Source organism: Accipiter gentilis, chromosome 21, assembly GCF_929443795.1.
Source record: "Accipiter gentilis chromosome 21, bAccGen1.1, whole genome shotgun sequence".
In the NCBI taxonomy this organism is placed as follows: Eukaryota; Metazoa; Chordata; class Aves; order Accipitriformes; family Accipitridae; genus Astur; species Astur gentilis.
This window is the reverse complement of record NC_064900.1, coordinates 15,417,292-15,434,902: the sequence shown is the minus strand read 5'-3', so window position 1 is coordinate 15,434,902 and position 17,611 is coordinate 15,417,292. Positions and strand designations below refer to the sequence as shown.

Here is a 17,611-nt window from a genome sequence, read left to right as displayed (position 1 = left end):
AATTGACCAGTTGCTTGATGAAAGGTGGTAGTCTTTGTTACTTCAGGTGTTTCTTATGTTAAAACATCAGCTTTTTATATTAATAACAGACTATCAAGTGCAGCATTAATACAAAATCACTTACTTTCTTTGCATATTACTTTTCAGAGAAACTCCTGACTCTTTAGAGGTAACGAACTTAAACTTGCAACTTTAGACAAAACCAGGTTTCTACTTCCAGGAACATCAGTCACATTAGACAGATGTGAAAGTAGCCCAACATGCCAAAGCAGACAGATCAAATATGTCTCTACATAGTAGGAGGAGGTAGGTTGTAAGAGTTTCGGTTTAAGATGCATGGGAGAGGCCAAAAGCTATCCTGGTGTTAATGCTAGCCTACAGTAAAAGCAAGAAGTGAAGGTGAAAGGACAGCAGGTGATAGAAGCCACCCACTTCCAGCATCTGGAAACTCACCTTGGATTTCAAGAGTCCACGACAGTAGTGCCAGATCTGGGTATTCTTGCCATTATATGGGGACGCACATACTGATGTTGCTCTTATATCTGCTAGGCTTCCAGTGACTGTCAGATACTTACCTTGGGCTCGGTTCTTCACTCTGAGGTACACTGCTGGCTGAAATAGTGTGAAGGAAGATAGTTAACAACACAGAGATTAAGAAAATATATGTGAGAATGCCCTTTGTCCATTTTAGATCAGGTTTTTGAAGTATATGTTCCATTTCCAGTTTCAGATGAGGACAAAACTCCCAATTTTTTTTGGAAACAAATATGCATGTAAAGCAGCGGTGTTTTTCACAGGCAGATAGACAACTGTAAGCAGCAATGGTAGATAGTTATGGTTTTTTAAAAAATGTATTTATGCCTATAGAACTAATTTCTGTGATACGAAAATATCTCTAGTTCAGCACATTTCACTCATTCCAAGGCCAGTAAATGGGCTGTAATCCACAAGCTGCTTATTCTCAGAACACAAAACTTACTAAGTCATATATCCAGCAACTTCAACCCCCATTAACTGAAATATATGGCAGAGAAGTTACACCATGACTTTTGATCACGGAAAACAGAGTACTGGCTTCGCATCCCTGTTTACTCAAAAAAAGAAGAGATTTTGTAGGGCCACTACAGGAATCCAGCTTTTGCTCTGTTAGTCACCTGTGGTGGCGCAAATAAAGGGCAGCTCTGCTAGAACCCCAAGCCCAAGCATATTTTTCTTCCGGGAGCTCTGAATCTCCTTTTTTCCCACATTAAGACAAACCCTAAGGTACAAAAAAGCCTCTCTCCCACCAAGCATCCATAAACTAATGTGTATTAGTATAGTGTATAGTTATTCTTTACAAGAAAGGGATAGTATTATGAAGTCACTGAGCAAAATTTGTGTATCTCATTTTGCATAAGTTTCAAATGTTTCACTTTTTCTTGCACTACCTTTTACACTGGCAAACTTGACTGTTTTTGTAAGAAGGAAGAAATATGAAGTGATGCAGGTTTGTAGTATTACTCCAGCCTCAAAAAAACCGACCATATGCCCACAGAAGTGTCAATCACAGGCAGCTGACTGCACAAACTCAAGGAAGTCCTCAGTTTGCAGAGTTCAAAACCAAAACAAAACCAAAAAAATAATCACACAAACCCCAAATGCCCAAGTCCCAGCAAAGTAGCTGAAGTAGGCCTTTATAACTCTACTCACTGTTGCAGTGTAAAAAAGGATGCAACCAGATACAAAAGCTCTTCGGATTGCTGGCTGAAGAGAGAATTGTGTTTTTAAGATCAGCAAAAATTATTTTCATTACTATTTGCAAAAACAGAGCCAAAATGGGATCCTTTGGTTACCATTTCATGGAGCTGTCAACTTCTTGGACTAACAAATCACTGGGGGGTGGGGGCAGATAATGCATAACTAATGCTAGGGACGATTATCTTTGTTCACTGCAACATTTTCCCAGTTGAATCTAGTGTTTAAAAATAAAGCAGCATTTGTCACTAAGCAGAAACAATTTGTTTTGTGAGAAGCAGAGCTAACAAAAACCTCTTTTCCAGCGGAGTTACTGCTCACATTCCTCACCACTCTCCCTGTCCTTTGCCTATCTGCCCAGATGCTGCCCTCCCACAGCGGCGTGGTTGGGCACACGGCAACATGTACTTTGAGTAGTTTCAGGCTTATTTGTGTCACTGATTACGTGATGTGTCTTAGAAAGGCAGAGAAGCACAATTGTACCTGCTTTTCCTTGAATGAGGGGCATTTATCTCAGTCTTGCTTCTCTACCTACCTTTCATAAAGCTCCTAAGAACTTTCTGGTTTTGAGACCTGAATCTTTGAATGAGATTGAAATTAGCATTACTTGGGGTGAGGCAGAGAGTGAAAATCTGGTGGGACTGGATAAATGTTGCTTCTTTTGGAAATCCAGGCTACAGCACAGTAACATTTGTTCTTGCTTCCATTTATGTTAATTATGAAACAAACCAATATAGAATTGGTTTTCTCATTATTATTGTTGTATATAGCAAAGAAGTAAAAATAGAGCATCTACAGAACATGCTAATGAGCCATTCAGAAAAACAAAACTTGGCTCCAAGAAACTAGGAATTCTTTCCCTTTAGGAGCCCAATAACTGCCACTGGAAGAATTTTCTGCTTCAGTAATCTTCCAGTAAGTCCTGGCTGTCATCATTTGGCCTGATTTAAGGAGTACCATGCACACCATTATACTTAGTGGCAGAGCTGATACTTGTGCACTAATACCTGTCCAAAAAAAAAATAATTGTCTTTGCACACTGTTACACTACCTGCTTCACAGGACGAAGGGAGCCAATTACTTTCCAGCCACTGTGTTCATTCCAGTTTGAAATCTCACTGGGCTCTAGCAGAATCTGCTTTCCTAAAAAATTACATCCTTCATACGCAATCCACCTGGATACAAAAAAAGACTACATGTTAACCATAGCAAAACTAAACTACAGGCTTGTGTTCAGGACTGTGCTTTTGAAAGCCCCCAAACCTGTCCACAGTAGTGCTAATATCAAACCTGTATTACCATGCTGCAAAATGCCATCCATTTCAGTGCTTTAAGACCCGTTTTCTGTTTGCCTAAAACTTGTAAATTCCACTCCCTGCCCCACCCAAATTTTTCGCACAAATATGAGAACCTCTGCATGAACCCAGATGGGAATAATACATTGTTTCAGTAGGCATGCATTAGGAAACTAGTAAGCCACCCACCAGACTGCACTACGTGCAGCTTTGCCTGCTTGTACGTATTAATTATGAGAGGATCTTGTCCAATGTTTCCTCCACTTGTCTGAAAACACATACAAAATATTTACTCCAAAACCTATACATTGCTGTGACAGACTTTCCTGTAGTGAACATACCTGAGCCATGGACATGGCTGAATACTTTGTTAACACAGAGTTAAAGCATCAGCACATATATATCCCTTGTTATCTAGACATCTGCTCAGTAGATAATGTGCTGCTGCTTATAAAGGCAGCCTCAGGATCACAGATTGGTTTTGTTTATATCAATAGGACATTGTTGTGCACAGTGAATCCCAAATGCTTGGCTCATTAACTCATCTGAACACAAAGCAAATACTGGTCTCCCCACATTACCTGTTCTACAGGTCAGCTGCCAAGAGCAGGAGGGATGGCTGCACTCTTAAGTCAGTGAGAAAACATCCATAAACAGTGCTCACAGCACCTGTAATTTACTTTTCCCCATTGTGCATAATTTGGGAAAACTGACAGCCAGCCTTGCTTAGGACTCCATGGAGGCTAACATGTGCCGACCCTGAACTGCCTTTTAACTCTTCAAATTAAGTCCCATACCTCCTGATAACAGGTATTCACAGCAGCCTGACCACCACTGTGTGTGTCATATTTCTAGCACCTTCCTGACTTTTTTCTTGCAATGCCTTCTGTGAAGTTACTGAGAATTCACTGTTAACGTTGTTCTCAGAGCATCAAACAGTCTCACTGGAAATGTAGTTTCTGTTGCCAAAGCAGACATTTATAGGAAACAGAGGAAGGACTGTTACAGTAATAACCATCTGAAGCCAGGGTGGGCTTCTGGCATTCAGCAACAGACAAAACACATCTCGGCTTTCAGGCAGACCAGCAGCCTCCGCTGTGCCATCTTTCCCACACCCTGGACCACCTCAACCCCAGCCCCCTTCGCCAAGCCACAGTCCACGCTTACACCATTTCTGACTGAGGTAGTCAGTTGGCTCAGGAAGGATCCTTGTACCTAAGCCTGGCAGCACAATGCCGTTGGTATAGGTACATAAATCTTTGTCTTTGTCTAAAGCTCACAGTAGGCTTTGCGGCAAGGAGCCAAAAACCCTCTAAATCCACCTTCCTGAACTCTTGATCACAGATAAGGAAGATAAACCCTCTAGGACATCCCACAGACTTCCCACAATCACCTGCTGCCCTCAACCTTTAAGCTACCTATCTGCAGTGTGGGATGGGGACAGGCTGTGGAGGTCTGTTTCCTGGGGAGCATCACAAGGAGCTCAAAGTCCAGCCATTCTGCCCTGACCCTTCCCAGAGACAGGGAACTGGCTAACCTGGCTTGGATACTCAGAAATGAACAGCAAGATAGAGAAGGGGCTGGACAGTTGTGCTCACTCTCCCATGCTTTTCTACTACTATGTGGACCCTTTCTTTACAGCTGCACAGGCAAAATGATTTAATTTCCAGTGTCACACCCCTGATGAGAGGGCAGAAGAAGGTCATAAAGAGACGTTCCCCAACAGGACACACTTCAGACTCTAGCACCTCCCTCCACAGAGGCATGAAGGTGTACACACTCCCACCAGAAATGTCAGGTGTTTCTCCTGAAGAAGGCCTTTCCTCCTCTAAACTAGCACAGATCACAAGGAATGCACGTATGCTGTTTTCTCAGCCTCAAAGGGCAGCTGCTTAGCACTCTCACCTGGGGCACCTCAAGACAACAGCAGCAGATGATCACTATGTATTTTCAGCAAGGGCTCAGGATGGAAGTGGCACAGATATTAGGGACTAGAGTTTATAGTGAATTGACAAAGCTCTGTGGGGAAGCTTATATTCACTATGGGCCCACAGCTCAAGTCAACAGCTACTGACTGCTCTTAAAGAAAGGGAGGTTCAATCCTTAACCAACCTTTCAAAACACTTACGTGAAATTCCTGAAAAAAAACAGTCCACAGTGCTTTGGAGCATTAGCTCGGTCAAGCTTAGCCTTTGTACCAACCTCAAAAAATCAGAGGAGCGCTCAGCAGTGTTATCACTCATATCCATAGAAGGTTTTGACTTCTAGGTAGTAACAGACTTGATGCGTTTGAAAAATTCATCATAAGAATCACAACAGAGACATACCTAAGCTGTGAACAGTCTACACTAACTCATTGCCCAATTAGTTCAAATTTTGCATGGTTTTGTGTCATTCCGTAAAATCTCTCAAGAAAATTACAGCCTTGTCTGTGTGAGAAAGGTGGGAAAAAGGTTAAAAATAAACACAGGAAACATGTGTTGCATTAGAAGAATAGCAGTTTCCAGTCAGTTGCAAGACAAGACTCTGCAAGTTATTTGTTGTTGCTGTGGATGTGGAGGCTGAAAACGTAGCCAAGACAGAATACTCGGGGAGCTTCTCCAAAAGGTGAAAGGGGGAGATGCAGAAGAGGTTAGAAGGTCACTTCTGCAGATGTAAAATGGTTTTCACAGAAGACCCTGGGTGTGTATTCAGACTCATGAAGGCGGGTTAAACTAACAACAGAAGCAAATTACTGTTCCAGCTGTCAGATCTGCCCCAGGCTTCTCTCAGAAGTTGCTGCCTTTTTGGCAGCCGATCAGCACGTCAAGCAAGCTTCACTGAACCACCGCAGCAGTTTAAGTTGGATCGCTGCAGTTTATAGCTGGTATTTTACAGCCAGTTAATAAAGGCAGTCCAAGTTTACTCTACCTGTCTTTGTAAGTCAGCAATCAAAACTTACTTACTTTTGGTTCCTGGCTTGAACAATGGGTTCTGTTGTTTATTACTCTATAGGGATAAAAGGATGATTCTTACAGGGGAAAATACACCCTCTGCCCAGAGTTTTTGTTCATTTTGAGTCCTGATACAAAAAGAGGGTCTAGCATTCAACCACATTTTAGGATTTTATATTGTCTTAAAATAGAAGTTAGAACATAAAACATCCTATGAAAAAAGGCAGTAATCGGGAGAAAATGCATCCTCAGTATTTAGCTCCTATAATGCAAAACTGACAAGAATATTTCTTCCATACTTACAATCCACTTTTCACCCATACAGACTGAGTGTAAAAATGAAGGTCCTCATTCAAAACAGAATTGATGGGTTCACTGAAGTGCAGCTCTCTGCCCTTGCAGCATTCCAGAGCGAACAGACTGATGGAGGGCTCAGCAAAAACCTGGGGGGGGGGGGGCGGGGAGGGGAGGAAGGAAAAAAAAAAAAGCAAAGTTTTACTAGGAATAGTCTAACTTCAGTTGTTAGGCATGATGCACACATTTGCCCACTTCAATTTAATTTCCACATGCTTTTGGGTTAGATCATGCTCCCTCAGCAAATGTAACAGCAAGGAAAAAAAAAGTACATCCACCAAAGCACACACAGCTGAAACCTACTGGATTTATCAGTGGCTTTGTCATCAGAGTATAGTGCCCCACTGACACAGGCCAGACACAGTGAGTTGCTTTGAGATGCAGAAAGGCCTCTGTTCGCATTTGAAAAAAATCTCTTTTTGATCCGATTTATATCATCAGGACCTTGATTCCTTTTCATAAATCCAGTTTATCTATTTATTGATGGAACAGGTTACAGCAGTAGTTTTCAGGGTGATCTGTAGTTTGCATCTAAAGTAGCGAGGCAAATCACAAGTCTATTTTCCATAAACTTCAATTAGCAGTGCTTCACTGGAAAAATCTTAGGGATCTACAAATTGGAAAAGGTTAAAAATGTCAAAACTAAAAAGTTCTCAATGTTTTTAAGACATTGCTATTTTTCTTCTGACAATCTTGAAGAATTAGTGTAATTAATAACCCCTCTAATCTCCTGTAGAATTGAAACATTTTTCACTTATGTCCTTTTCTACAGTTGAGACATTGCCTATGAAAGCAAATAGAAAGATCAGTTTGCACAAAAATGTGGTACAGCTTTAAGATCAGCAGAAAAGCAGAGAGAACAGATTTAAATACACAAAGCCTGTGCCTTAGTACAAGGAACACTTGTAGAATTTTTCAGCATTTTTAACCTAAAACCATAAGGGAAGTATCATAACCAAAATCATAAGCACTTGTAATTTGTATCTTGATGGAGCTGGTAAAAGAAGGGGGAATAGGTCTGAATAACTGCTTCAATTAGCAGCCTCTCCAGGGAAGTCACCTTGTTCTTATGTTACCCCGAGATAGCTGGCCCAGGCAAAAGGTACAATTTCTTCTGCAGGGAAGACATAGCCTCAGGTGGAACGAATGAAACAAAATCTTGAATTAAAGTTGACACAGGCACTGAGTAATTAAGAGAACTTAACTTTCATGTTTGAAGAGGCACATGTATTGTAGTGAAGTGTCTCTGAAGAGCTCAGTGGTGATTCAGGACTTACAAATTTACTGGCACTGACTCAGTGCACTTGGTATGTAGCCGGTTGTTCAAATCCTGCCTCAGAGAAATTGCTTTCCTCTGCCAACAGGCACAGGGACAATGTAAATCATGCAACAGTGCATGGACAGGGAGTTTGCCGGGACATTTTAAAGAGACTGGGTTCATCCAACCGGAGAGATTTTTAAAGCCCACTGCACTCCTAAAAAAACTAATGTTACAAAACAGGAAGAGATTAAAACCCATAATGTTTTCAGTTTGCAATGTCAGTTCTTCTCAACTGCCTTCTGCTGGATTAGGTGGGTCAAATTTATAGTGTGTGTCTAAAGGCTTACTTTGAAATCTAGACCAGCAGAGCTAGTGCCCGCAGCTACTTCTCAGGTTGCTTTGCTGGGCAAGGCAGTATGACCACACTCCAGTTTGCAAAAGTCTACTACTCCCTTGGCACTGGCTTTCACCTGAGTGGACACCAGAAGCCATGTCCAGAACAGGTCCAACAAGGAAAATTTTCACAAGTGCATTAGTAAGCATGGGAAACACCATTTGGCATCCTTGTTGTTAGACATTGTTACCAAAGCCTAAAATTTATCCCGCTGTTGCAATATTCAACACCTTAAGAGACAGGGATGCTGTACTAGACGGACAAATCATCTGATCCAGCATATCCATTTACACACCAAGAATCAGAACAGCGCAAATTGGTGAAGTCAGTTAAAATGACTCTAGCTCTCATGTGGTTGAGACTGTTTGAACTCAGAGGGCCTGAGAAAGCCCTGTCTGGTTGCTCAGAGTCCCAGCCTGTGGGTACACAGCAAACATTGCATCTATGACACACATAACTGATCGCAGGGACTGATACCACCTTTCCAGTGAGACCTCAGAAGGACTCCACTGATCTTGGCACAGATGTGAAGCACAGAAAAAGAAAACATGCTGCTGTCTCAAGCACTGAAGCTCTCATATTTCCATAACCATATATAGAACAATGAGCTGATTACTCACTTTATATATACCATTTTATACCAACAGCTGGCAGCAGTGACTTGGTCTGGCTTTTTTTCTCTGATTTTGTTTTCATAGCTCCATGGAAACTACCAACAGTAAAAAACAAGGTTTTGAGGCTATGCTGTTACACTTACTAAAAGCATCTTACTCCCACCCTTCCTTACAGAATGCTGAGGTACACTTTCACCCATTTTCAGGGTGAAAAGTCATCACCAATAGGTGAGCATGAGACTGACAGGATCAGCTTTCTTCACCAAGGCCCAATCCTGACAGGCCAGGGAAGAACCAGGCTCTCCGAGAGCCAGAGCAAGGGGAACCAGGCAGAGAACACAAAAGGGGACAATCTCAGATTGTGGTGGTGTTTTAGGCGGACCCCAGTCCCTGATTTTAAAAGTTGAGCTAAAGACCTCTGCATTTACCCACGATTGGCAAGTCATTGCCATGTCTAGGTCAGGATTACTTTAGCTTTCTTTCATAATTATTTCAAGGAAAATACCTGAAATGCCATCCTTTGGGGAAAGCTTGCCAACTGCAGGAATAACAAAGCGCTAAAGAGTTACTTTACTTGATCTTTGTGTGTTAAGGAATGAATTGCCTTGCTTAAACCAGCACCAATAAAGTTTCAAGAGGTTTTGCTTGTCGTGATTTTTTAATGCCAGTGTGCAGAAAGAAATTTGAAGAGATTTAATATATTCAAGAAGCTGGTGATTAAGGAAGGCTATATTTACATAGCATTTCAAGATATAAGCAGCCTTGTGAACTGTTATATAGTGATATTCTTTACTTAACAGGTGTGGTAGTCTATGGCTAACACAGCACATGCTGCCATGAAAAGGACGCAGCTTTTTTTCCCTCCCCACAGTGTGATTTCAGAGGCTGAAAGGTAAGCCATGGAAATCAACACAGTAAAAACTCTTGCACAGCTCAGACTTTCCCCTCAATGACTTCCACCTCTTTTTAAGGGAAAGAAGCTGTGCACTGCAAATTTTTCACTATTCAGAATTTTATACTTTACCAGTTCAGAAAAAAATGCAACCCAAGCCTGATGTGTTTGATATTAAACAAAGATCAGTGTAAGATGAACTTCCTTTCAAATGCCTTTTGTTTGCAGTGCAAGGCTTAGATGCTTGACCCACTGAAAAGCAATAGTGTACAGTCACAAAGCAGCTAACCAAAAGATGCTACAACTGAAAACCAAGTGCTTATAACAAAAACAAGTACAGTTTTAGCTATGGAAAACATACAGATAATTTTTCATTATGAATTTTGTGAAAATTATTACTAATAAAGCCTTTTTGAGAAGGGGTCACCCCAAAACATACTTTTCCTTGTACCTTTTTTTACAAACTTAGATTTTGCAAACTTTGATGGGAAAGCCTCAAGAAGGCAAAGAAAGAAATCCACAGGGCCAGACTAAAGCATGACTGCAACCCAGTCATGGGAAGTGTTGGTACATTTCCCCACTTTGCGTCCCTGCTGACCTGTTGCTATGCAAACAGCATTCGCCAGAGCCTTAACTGGAGGAGACTCCACAGCTGTATTACAACATCCTTGGAAAAGTCTTTACTCTTCAATCTTGGCTAACTCATCATTTACAACCGTCTTTACTGAAGCTGTGCTCACCTGGCTACTCCCTTCAGTGTCGGAAGGATGCCTGGCTGAGAGGAACATGGTGCTGGATGATGGTAACACCCATGGTCCAGTCCCAGCTACTCAAAATGACTCATTGCCTGGCCCTGGGAAAACACCGATTCATTTTTGTATCTGATTTCATTATTTGTCTCACAGGAATGCTGGGGAGATTAGTTAACACCTGTATTTAACTTCGAAAAGATAATCAAGACAGAAATACAGGAACTATCATGATCGATCAGAGCAAGAATAAGGAATGCCTCAAAAGAAAATGGGGGGGGGGGGGTTGGGGGGGGTTGGGAAATATGCATTGCACAACCTACAACCCAGATCTCATTTTTGTTTTTAGAAACTATGAGACTGGTTTAACTTCAGGGCTGAAGTTAACATTTTAGAAGAAAAAGCAATTACTGTAATAGTCCTGGATAGTCTTGTCCATATACGTCACGCCAAATATTACAGAGAGTGTGACAAAGCAACATGCCTGAGAAAAGGCAGCACTAGAGCTGAACTCCTCATTGTAAGAACACCTTGTAAGGGTCTCTATCCCGAAAGATTAACCTCTTCAAGCAACAAACACCTGACAAATGCCCCAATAACCAACCATGGCCTTATAAAAGGCCCAGCCGACTTTACGCACTCTCTTGCTGCCAGGCAAACTGCCCATGCTTTCCTTTTCATGAATTCACAGCAATGGAAGAGGCAAGTCTCTGCTGATGCAGGCAAAGAAACCTGTACCTCTGCAGCAAATGCAGCAATGCTTAAACTGCGCTATGGTTACCCCCCTGCAGAATGGCTATTAACAACAATACCAGCAAGTTTCATCAAGAAGCTCTTCTTAAAGAGTGCTTTGGGATTTTTAGATGAAAGGAGATGATGAGAGGCAAGTTATATTAGGTTCCAGTGTTCCACTACTACTAAATAGATGTGTACCTTTCTAATGTTAAGTGGGCTTCCAACGTGTGTAACTGCCTGTTCACTTAAAGAGATAACATTCCTGTGAGATACACTGTTTAGCATATTTTCCCCACTTAGAAAATAGTACATGAAAAAGACTCGTTGGTCTTTCAGCAGCACTCCCCTTTTCAGAAGGAAAGAGGCCATATAACACCTTGCTGCTTGATATGTGATCTGGATTAATACATGGGTATTGCAACACTATTTTTCCTCTCACAATACTGAAAACAAAGGGCATTATTTTCTCATTATCAAGGTACACATATGCTTTGTTTCTTCTTTGTATCCTCTCATTAACTTATAGCTTTTCCTAAACGCTCCCAGAAGGACAAAACAGTCCAGTCTGAATTTGAGTAAAATGGAACAGTAGGGAAAAAATACAGGTAGGGCCTCCTGAAGATTTAGTTCTATTGTATTATATGCCTCAGAAAATAAGCTAAGATGGGTAAGAGGTTCCTGGGAATAAGGGAACACCTTCCCCACTCTCCTTATGAACCTGCCTAACTTTTGGTTTGCTACATCCTGAAAAACAGTAGAGGAAACTGGTTACAAAGATGTGCTTAATTCCTCTATGACGCCAGTGCATAATAAATGGAGAAATAACCAAAGTGGAACCATGTTAATTTGCATTTCTTGAGAAGTAGGGAAGTGTGTGCACAGAGAGGGTGGGGGTAGCATGTCATACTTAAATGATAACTTCACTTTTCAGCAAAGTACCCATAAGACATCCCTCCAAGAGCTAAAGGTTAGAACAAAGCTAGCCAACCTAAAACACTGTCATCGCAGCGAAGAGATCAGACCATCACTAGTCTGAGCCTGTTTTCTTACCCAAATTCATTTTGCGAGGCTCTGAAAGTTTTGGTTTTTTTCTATTCTAATTGGGCCAACTCAGTGATTTAGAATGAGATTTTTTATTTTTTTAACGTAATTAAGTTCTTAAACAAGCAAACTATATTTCTGGCAATTTTCAAAATAAAAACTCCAAAAAGTTTACTTTCCTAAAAAAAACCCCAAAACTAAAAAACACCACCACCAAAAAAACCCAAACAAAAAACCCAATACTTTTTTTTTTTAAATTTAGAACATTTGCTATATTTGTTTGCATCAAAGCTGTGTTCCAGAGAACAAGTATTCCCTCAAATCCCTTCCTTATCTTCAATTGGTTGATCTATTTTAAAAAAAAATCAGTAAAGGCTTTGCATAGGTTCTCAGCTGTTTCATATAGATTAAGGCGTTACTGTTACCGTACTTGGCCACAAAAATCCCACCGCAACCTTACAGTGTTGTTCCGTCAGGGCACAAAAGCACACCCATGCCACGAAGGAGTACCACAAACACGTAACTTCAGTCCTCAAATTCTCCTTCCAAAATGGAGACCCAGAAATCTTATGGCAGCTGACAACATCCAAAAAGCCCCTCAAAACTGTTAGATTTTGAATGAAAACTCAAAAAATTACACTGAAGGAATTGCTATAGGCAATAGCAAGAACATTGCTAGATGTTCCTTTTAGTTACCAGAACAGATAGGAACAGAAAGGGCATCTTGATTCAGGGTTGGATGCAGAAATCAGTGTGGATGCCCAGCCAAGGTGCACACCCCGCAGGTGTGAGTGACCTGTGCTGACTGCTACATTTCATAGCTACTTTGGAGTTAGCCCCACACAAAGAATCTACATTCTTACATATGTCCTGCAGATAAAGGCCCAGACTTGGGACTTGACTCAGCTGTACAATATCAAGGTAACATATAGTTAATTATCATTACAATCTTGCAAATGAGAAAGGGACTACCCAGATCCTGTGTCCCCATTTCCTCCAGATTTGTTCTCCTATTCCAAAGGACTGGCTGAAACAATCTACTTCTAAAATATATAGCTGGACCACACCTACACCACTCAATGGACTTTGACAACGGTTTCCAAAGCCTGGTAGTGACCTAGCCTTACAAGTCCTTTGTGCTGCTAAAAGCATATTTTTTCCCCCCTCTGCCAGTGCCACACATAGGCCTCTACTTCTAGTCAACATCTGGGATGCAGAAACCTCACACACTAAAGCAACACCTGGCTCCCTCTAGCATGAGAGTCCTTCCAACAGTTACACTTGCAGAAAATACATCTCTCAAAGGACAGCAGGAGACAATGCACATTCAGGGTTTGGCGAGGGGGTTAAACATTCTCCCTTTTACACATGAGCTATCGAGATACCTTAGGTCTGAAATTGGGCTGGTATTTAAAGCTGAACAATAGAAGGAGTTCCCAATGTCACAACTGAATTCAGTAAAGCTATACAACAATGCCACTTGGGAATACGCTTGCTGCTCTCTTGAATGAGCTAACAGAAATATCTTGTAATAAAAAGGGCTCTATTCCAAGAACAGTACACTGTGGACAATGCACAGAATTAACTATGGCTGTTTCTGACCACTGACCAAACTTACTGCTGCGTGCTTAACATCACGTCTGTACTACACAATACCTCTAAGCACTGTCCTGTGCGATTAGCATACACAATGTGTTAGCGGCTGATGAGGGCATTTCTATTTGTAAAACAGGTGTGGTTCAATAGCATTTTATGCTGTTTAGTGCCTCAATTTTGTGAAATACAAGGGCTCCTATTTGCAAGAGAGGAACTGAACTAGGAGGTGCAAGCCACTTAGAGGAAGATGTGTGCAAGCTTCCCACACATAACCTGCCAAACACACTTCTTCCAGGGCCTGGCCCTCAGTAATCAAGGGCTGCTATGCCAAAGTGCATAGTTACTTTCCTGTGAGATTACAGGCTGAGGGATGTGGATGAGACCTACCATTTCATGTCAAAACTTCACGCCGATTTATCAGAGCAGGGTCCAAAAGCCTCATGTGAAAAGGAGATCTTTAATCTGAAAATCAGGCTCTCAGCAGGCGGGAAGCTATAGCTCCACTGAAGTCACTGTATCTATGTAACCTAGTGAAAAGACCAGCTCTCAAAAGCGAGTTGTACATCCTTCCCACCACGTCCATGGCTGTTGGTGTCTGGGTTCTTTTTGCTTTGGTTTTTTTTTTTAAATCTGTTCACAAATGGAGAAAAAAGGCTTAACACTTGAAGAAAACTGAATTGAGTAATCCTTAAAGTCTAGTTTTGTAAGAGTTAAATTGAAGAGCACATGTCACATAGACTGAGTTTGTGTTCTCTGATCAGGGAAGGAGGAAGAGTTTTGGGGAAGTTGGTCAGTGCTAGAGGGGAGTGGGCAGAGCAGCCACTTGCTTCTCTCTTACCAACAGCATTATGGCCAGCTTATCTTGGATGCTCTTGCATAGAAGCACATCAAGATATGGAACAAAGGCACAGACATGACAGCAAGACTCTAGAGGCCTATGTCCTATGTGCGGAATTACAATAGGATGTACAAAAGGCTGTATCTAACTTGTACTGGATAGCACAATGCATTCCTCTCCAATCTTCTGGGCACAGAGCAACCTCATATCTCACCTTACTGCTGCAATAGGTCACTTGACTGCAAGTTGTGTGCCTGCGTAGTACAACTAACGTGACCTGAAAGTCACATGAAGACCGTATGCATGTGTAATAAGTACTTGATCTGTATCTCAAAAGTCACCAAGAGAGAGGATGGCCACATGAGCTTTGGGCTGGACTATCTGATGTGTCATACACAGCTCACAGGCCACATGCGTGGTATATTATACCACTTTATTGACCAATGATTTGAGACGCCATTAGGAGGTGAAAATCTTTCTTATATTTCTGTAAAATAATTAGTATACTAAACAGCATTATGGCAAGTATATGCTACCTTGTAATTTCAGTTTTCATGTCTTCTGTGTGTACTTTGCTTTAAGACTGAATGTTGGCCGTAGGCCTAATAAAAAAAGGCCTGTATGTTTAGATGGCATGACAAAATGTCTCACTGCATACTAAGCTTGCCGAGCTGTATTATGAAGACCAGTCACAAAAATGCCAACCAATGCAACTCATACAAAAGAGAGCAACTTTGAGCCCAGAACACCCAAGGACGTGTGCCTACAAGTGACCACATGCATGCGTGCACACAGCCTGGCTTGTTCCTAACCCAAAAAATCCTGTAAGCCAAGAAAACAAAACTTCACTTTTCCCTGAGTGGGAGTTTGTTTAGCGCAAGCACTTGCTTCAGTCATCTGACTAGGAAAAGAGTTCCAAAACATTATTTTTTTTTTTTTTCAATAAAGTCCTTACATATTGAATAGGCTTGAGGGATTTGATTGTAGCAGTCGGGCAGCCACAGGAACTGAGGTCAACGTAGAGGCCTTCTTCCAGCACACAGTGATTGTCAGTCATTTCCCCTTGGTAATACAGGAGCCAACTGCAAGAATAATGTAACAACAAAGATTAGCTGCTCTAGCTGCTTATTAAGTTTTTTTCAAGATTTAGTATTTGCTAAGGAAATAAGGAATAAAAAGGTTTTTGTTCTTGTTAAGCTAAAAATAAGGTGACTTGAAAGGCTATGTGATTAAGCAACCAAAGTAGCAAAATCAAATCATGTGGTACAGAAACCTCAGTTCCAGAGTCAAACGATGCGAGTGGAACGCAGACACTTCTACTGTACCAAGTTCTCAAAATCTGGAAAAAAGTCTAACTGAAGTTAAAAAAAGAATCACAGTAACTGTGCAAACTTCCCACAGGGAAAGCAAAATGCATAACTACCCAAAACAATGACAGGACGACAGTTACTGAGATGCATTGCAAGACATGGGTCTAAGACATGATGGAATATGATGGGCATGTGTTATGAACTTTCAGCTTTCTGAAATTTAGTAGCATTTTAAAAAAAATTTCTTATTACTTAGAATGATGGCATGTAAAACAACTGACTTACCATCCCCGAAGAACCTTAAAAGAACATGGTATGAATGATGTAAAATCAGAAACTTCTGCTGTGAAATCTATACATGCTCCTTGGAAATGTGTATTACTGAAAGCTTTGAGCTACAAGAACAAAACAAAACAAAACCAATGACTAGAAGGAAAACGAATGCATTATCATTAATGTAAACAGAGATAGCTGTGCTGTTAGCGAAGTATCCATTCAATTCACAAAGATACAATAAATAGAATGAATTCTCATTTAAGAAATCTTTTATGTTTCTACAGCTGCTTTATTTTCAGAAAGATCAATTGTTTTATCATCTCTGGGCCAGGTACAGGATGCTTCCCAGTGATGCTAAGGCAGTGGTATCAAGCATAAGTTCAACTGCAGCAGGTGAGGGCCCAGAGAAAAAGAGAAGGCTAGGACTGAAGGATGTTATCTTCCATCCAAAGTACCCATGAACTGCAGCTAACTCTTGCTACACAGCTCAACAATCCAGTGTTCAAAACAGGACAGGGAAGTGTTGGTCAAAAGATACAGGGCGACTGTTGACAAAGTGCCTTGAAATCTTCTGTGACCACAGTAATCGCAGGTAGTTTCTCATTTAAGAGCTAGCAGGAGAATTTCTGGGGGAACTGGGTACAGCCTGGTGGATGCACCATGACCTTCTGATGTTCAGCTAAGCTGTTTTAACATGTCATGGTGAAGAACTTCAAGACACGTTGAAACATATGCCACCAGTAAGACGTGATCAGTTCACCCTGAAAAAGCAATAAGGTTGAAAGTGTTGCAGTAATAGAAAAAAGAAAAGAAAAAAAAAAAGAAAAAAGCAGTATGATATAGCGTATCATCTATAGCAAAGTTGCCTAGAATTCTGTACCCTTGGGCCACCACTGTGTAACTGAAGTGAATTTCTCTTTAAAGCCTGAAAGAGAGGCTGGAAAAGAATGAAAAAAACCTAACTGTGTCAAGTGAACAACTCATATTCTGTAATGGAAGAAAAACACGATGGCTGTTTCAAGAGCTGCTTCCCCCCTTCATGCCCCAAATTGGCCAAGCTTCCTGCCAAGAAAAGAAATCAAATGCTTTTGCCAGTACGAGAAGGCCAAACACAAGTATCAGCAAATGATTTTATGGAAAAGCTCAGTCTATGTTTTTAAAATAAATGAGTATGTTTCCTGTTAGAAAGAACAAGAAAGGTTTAACCTGGCCTTGCATGCTGTAACTGCAAACTGGAGAAGACTAATCAGCTACAATATAATGAATAAAGTATAACTGATTTTTCTGTAAATACAATTGCACTGCTATATCACAAAGCATCTATTTAAGCTGTAATTACATAGTATTTTCTACCCACTTATCGCAAAGCTATTTATAAAGGAATATATATACACACACACACACTGTCTTTCTTGCATAGGCCAGATGCTATGCAAGGCTTTTAGAAAAGGCCTGTAACTCATTTTTACACAGATTGTATCTAATAATGAATGATGGTCTTAATTTGACAAAAGCTGGGGTGAAGTACTGATTCCTTAGTGAAAACATTGCATATCTGCAATTAGTCTCAAACTGCAGCTACCTCTACT

At 41.0% G+C, this 17,611-nt stretch overlaps 1 protein-coding gene across 1 annotated transcript in view; it reads right to left on the bottom strand.

Moving 5' to 3' along the window:
• Window positions 1–17,611, bottom strand: part of CRYBG3 (crystallin beta-gamma domain containing 3) — a 97,609-nt gene that overhangs the window by 4,282 nt on the left and 75,716 nt on the right. The window contains exons 16-20 of the mRNA XM_049824322.1: window positions 16,032–16,141; window positions 15,392–15,518; window positions 6,266–6,405; window positions 2,786–2,909; window positions 454–612 (exon numbers count right to left, since the gene is read on the bottom strand). Coding sequence (XP_049680279.1) covers window positions 454–612; window positions 2,786–2,909; window positions 6,266–6,405; window positions 15,392–15,518; window positions 16,032–16,141 — 660 coding nt within the window. The remainder of the gene's footprint in view (window positions 1–453; window positions 613–2,785; window positions 2,910–6,265; window positions 6,406–15,391; window positions 15,519–16,031; window positions 16,142–17,611) is intronic.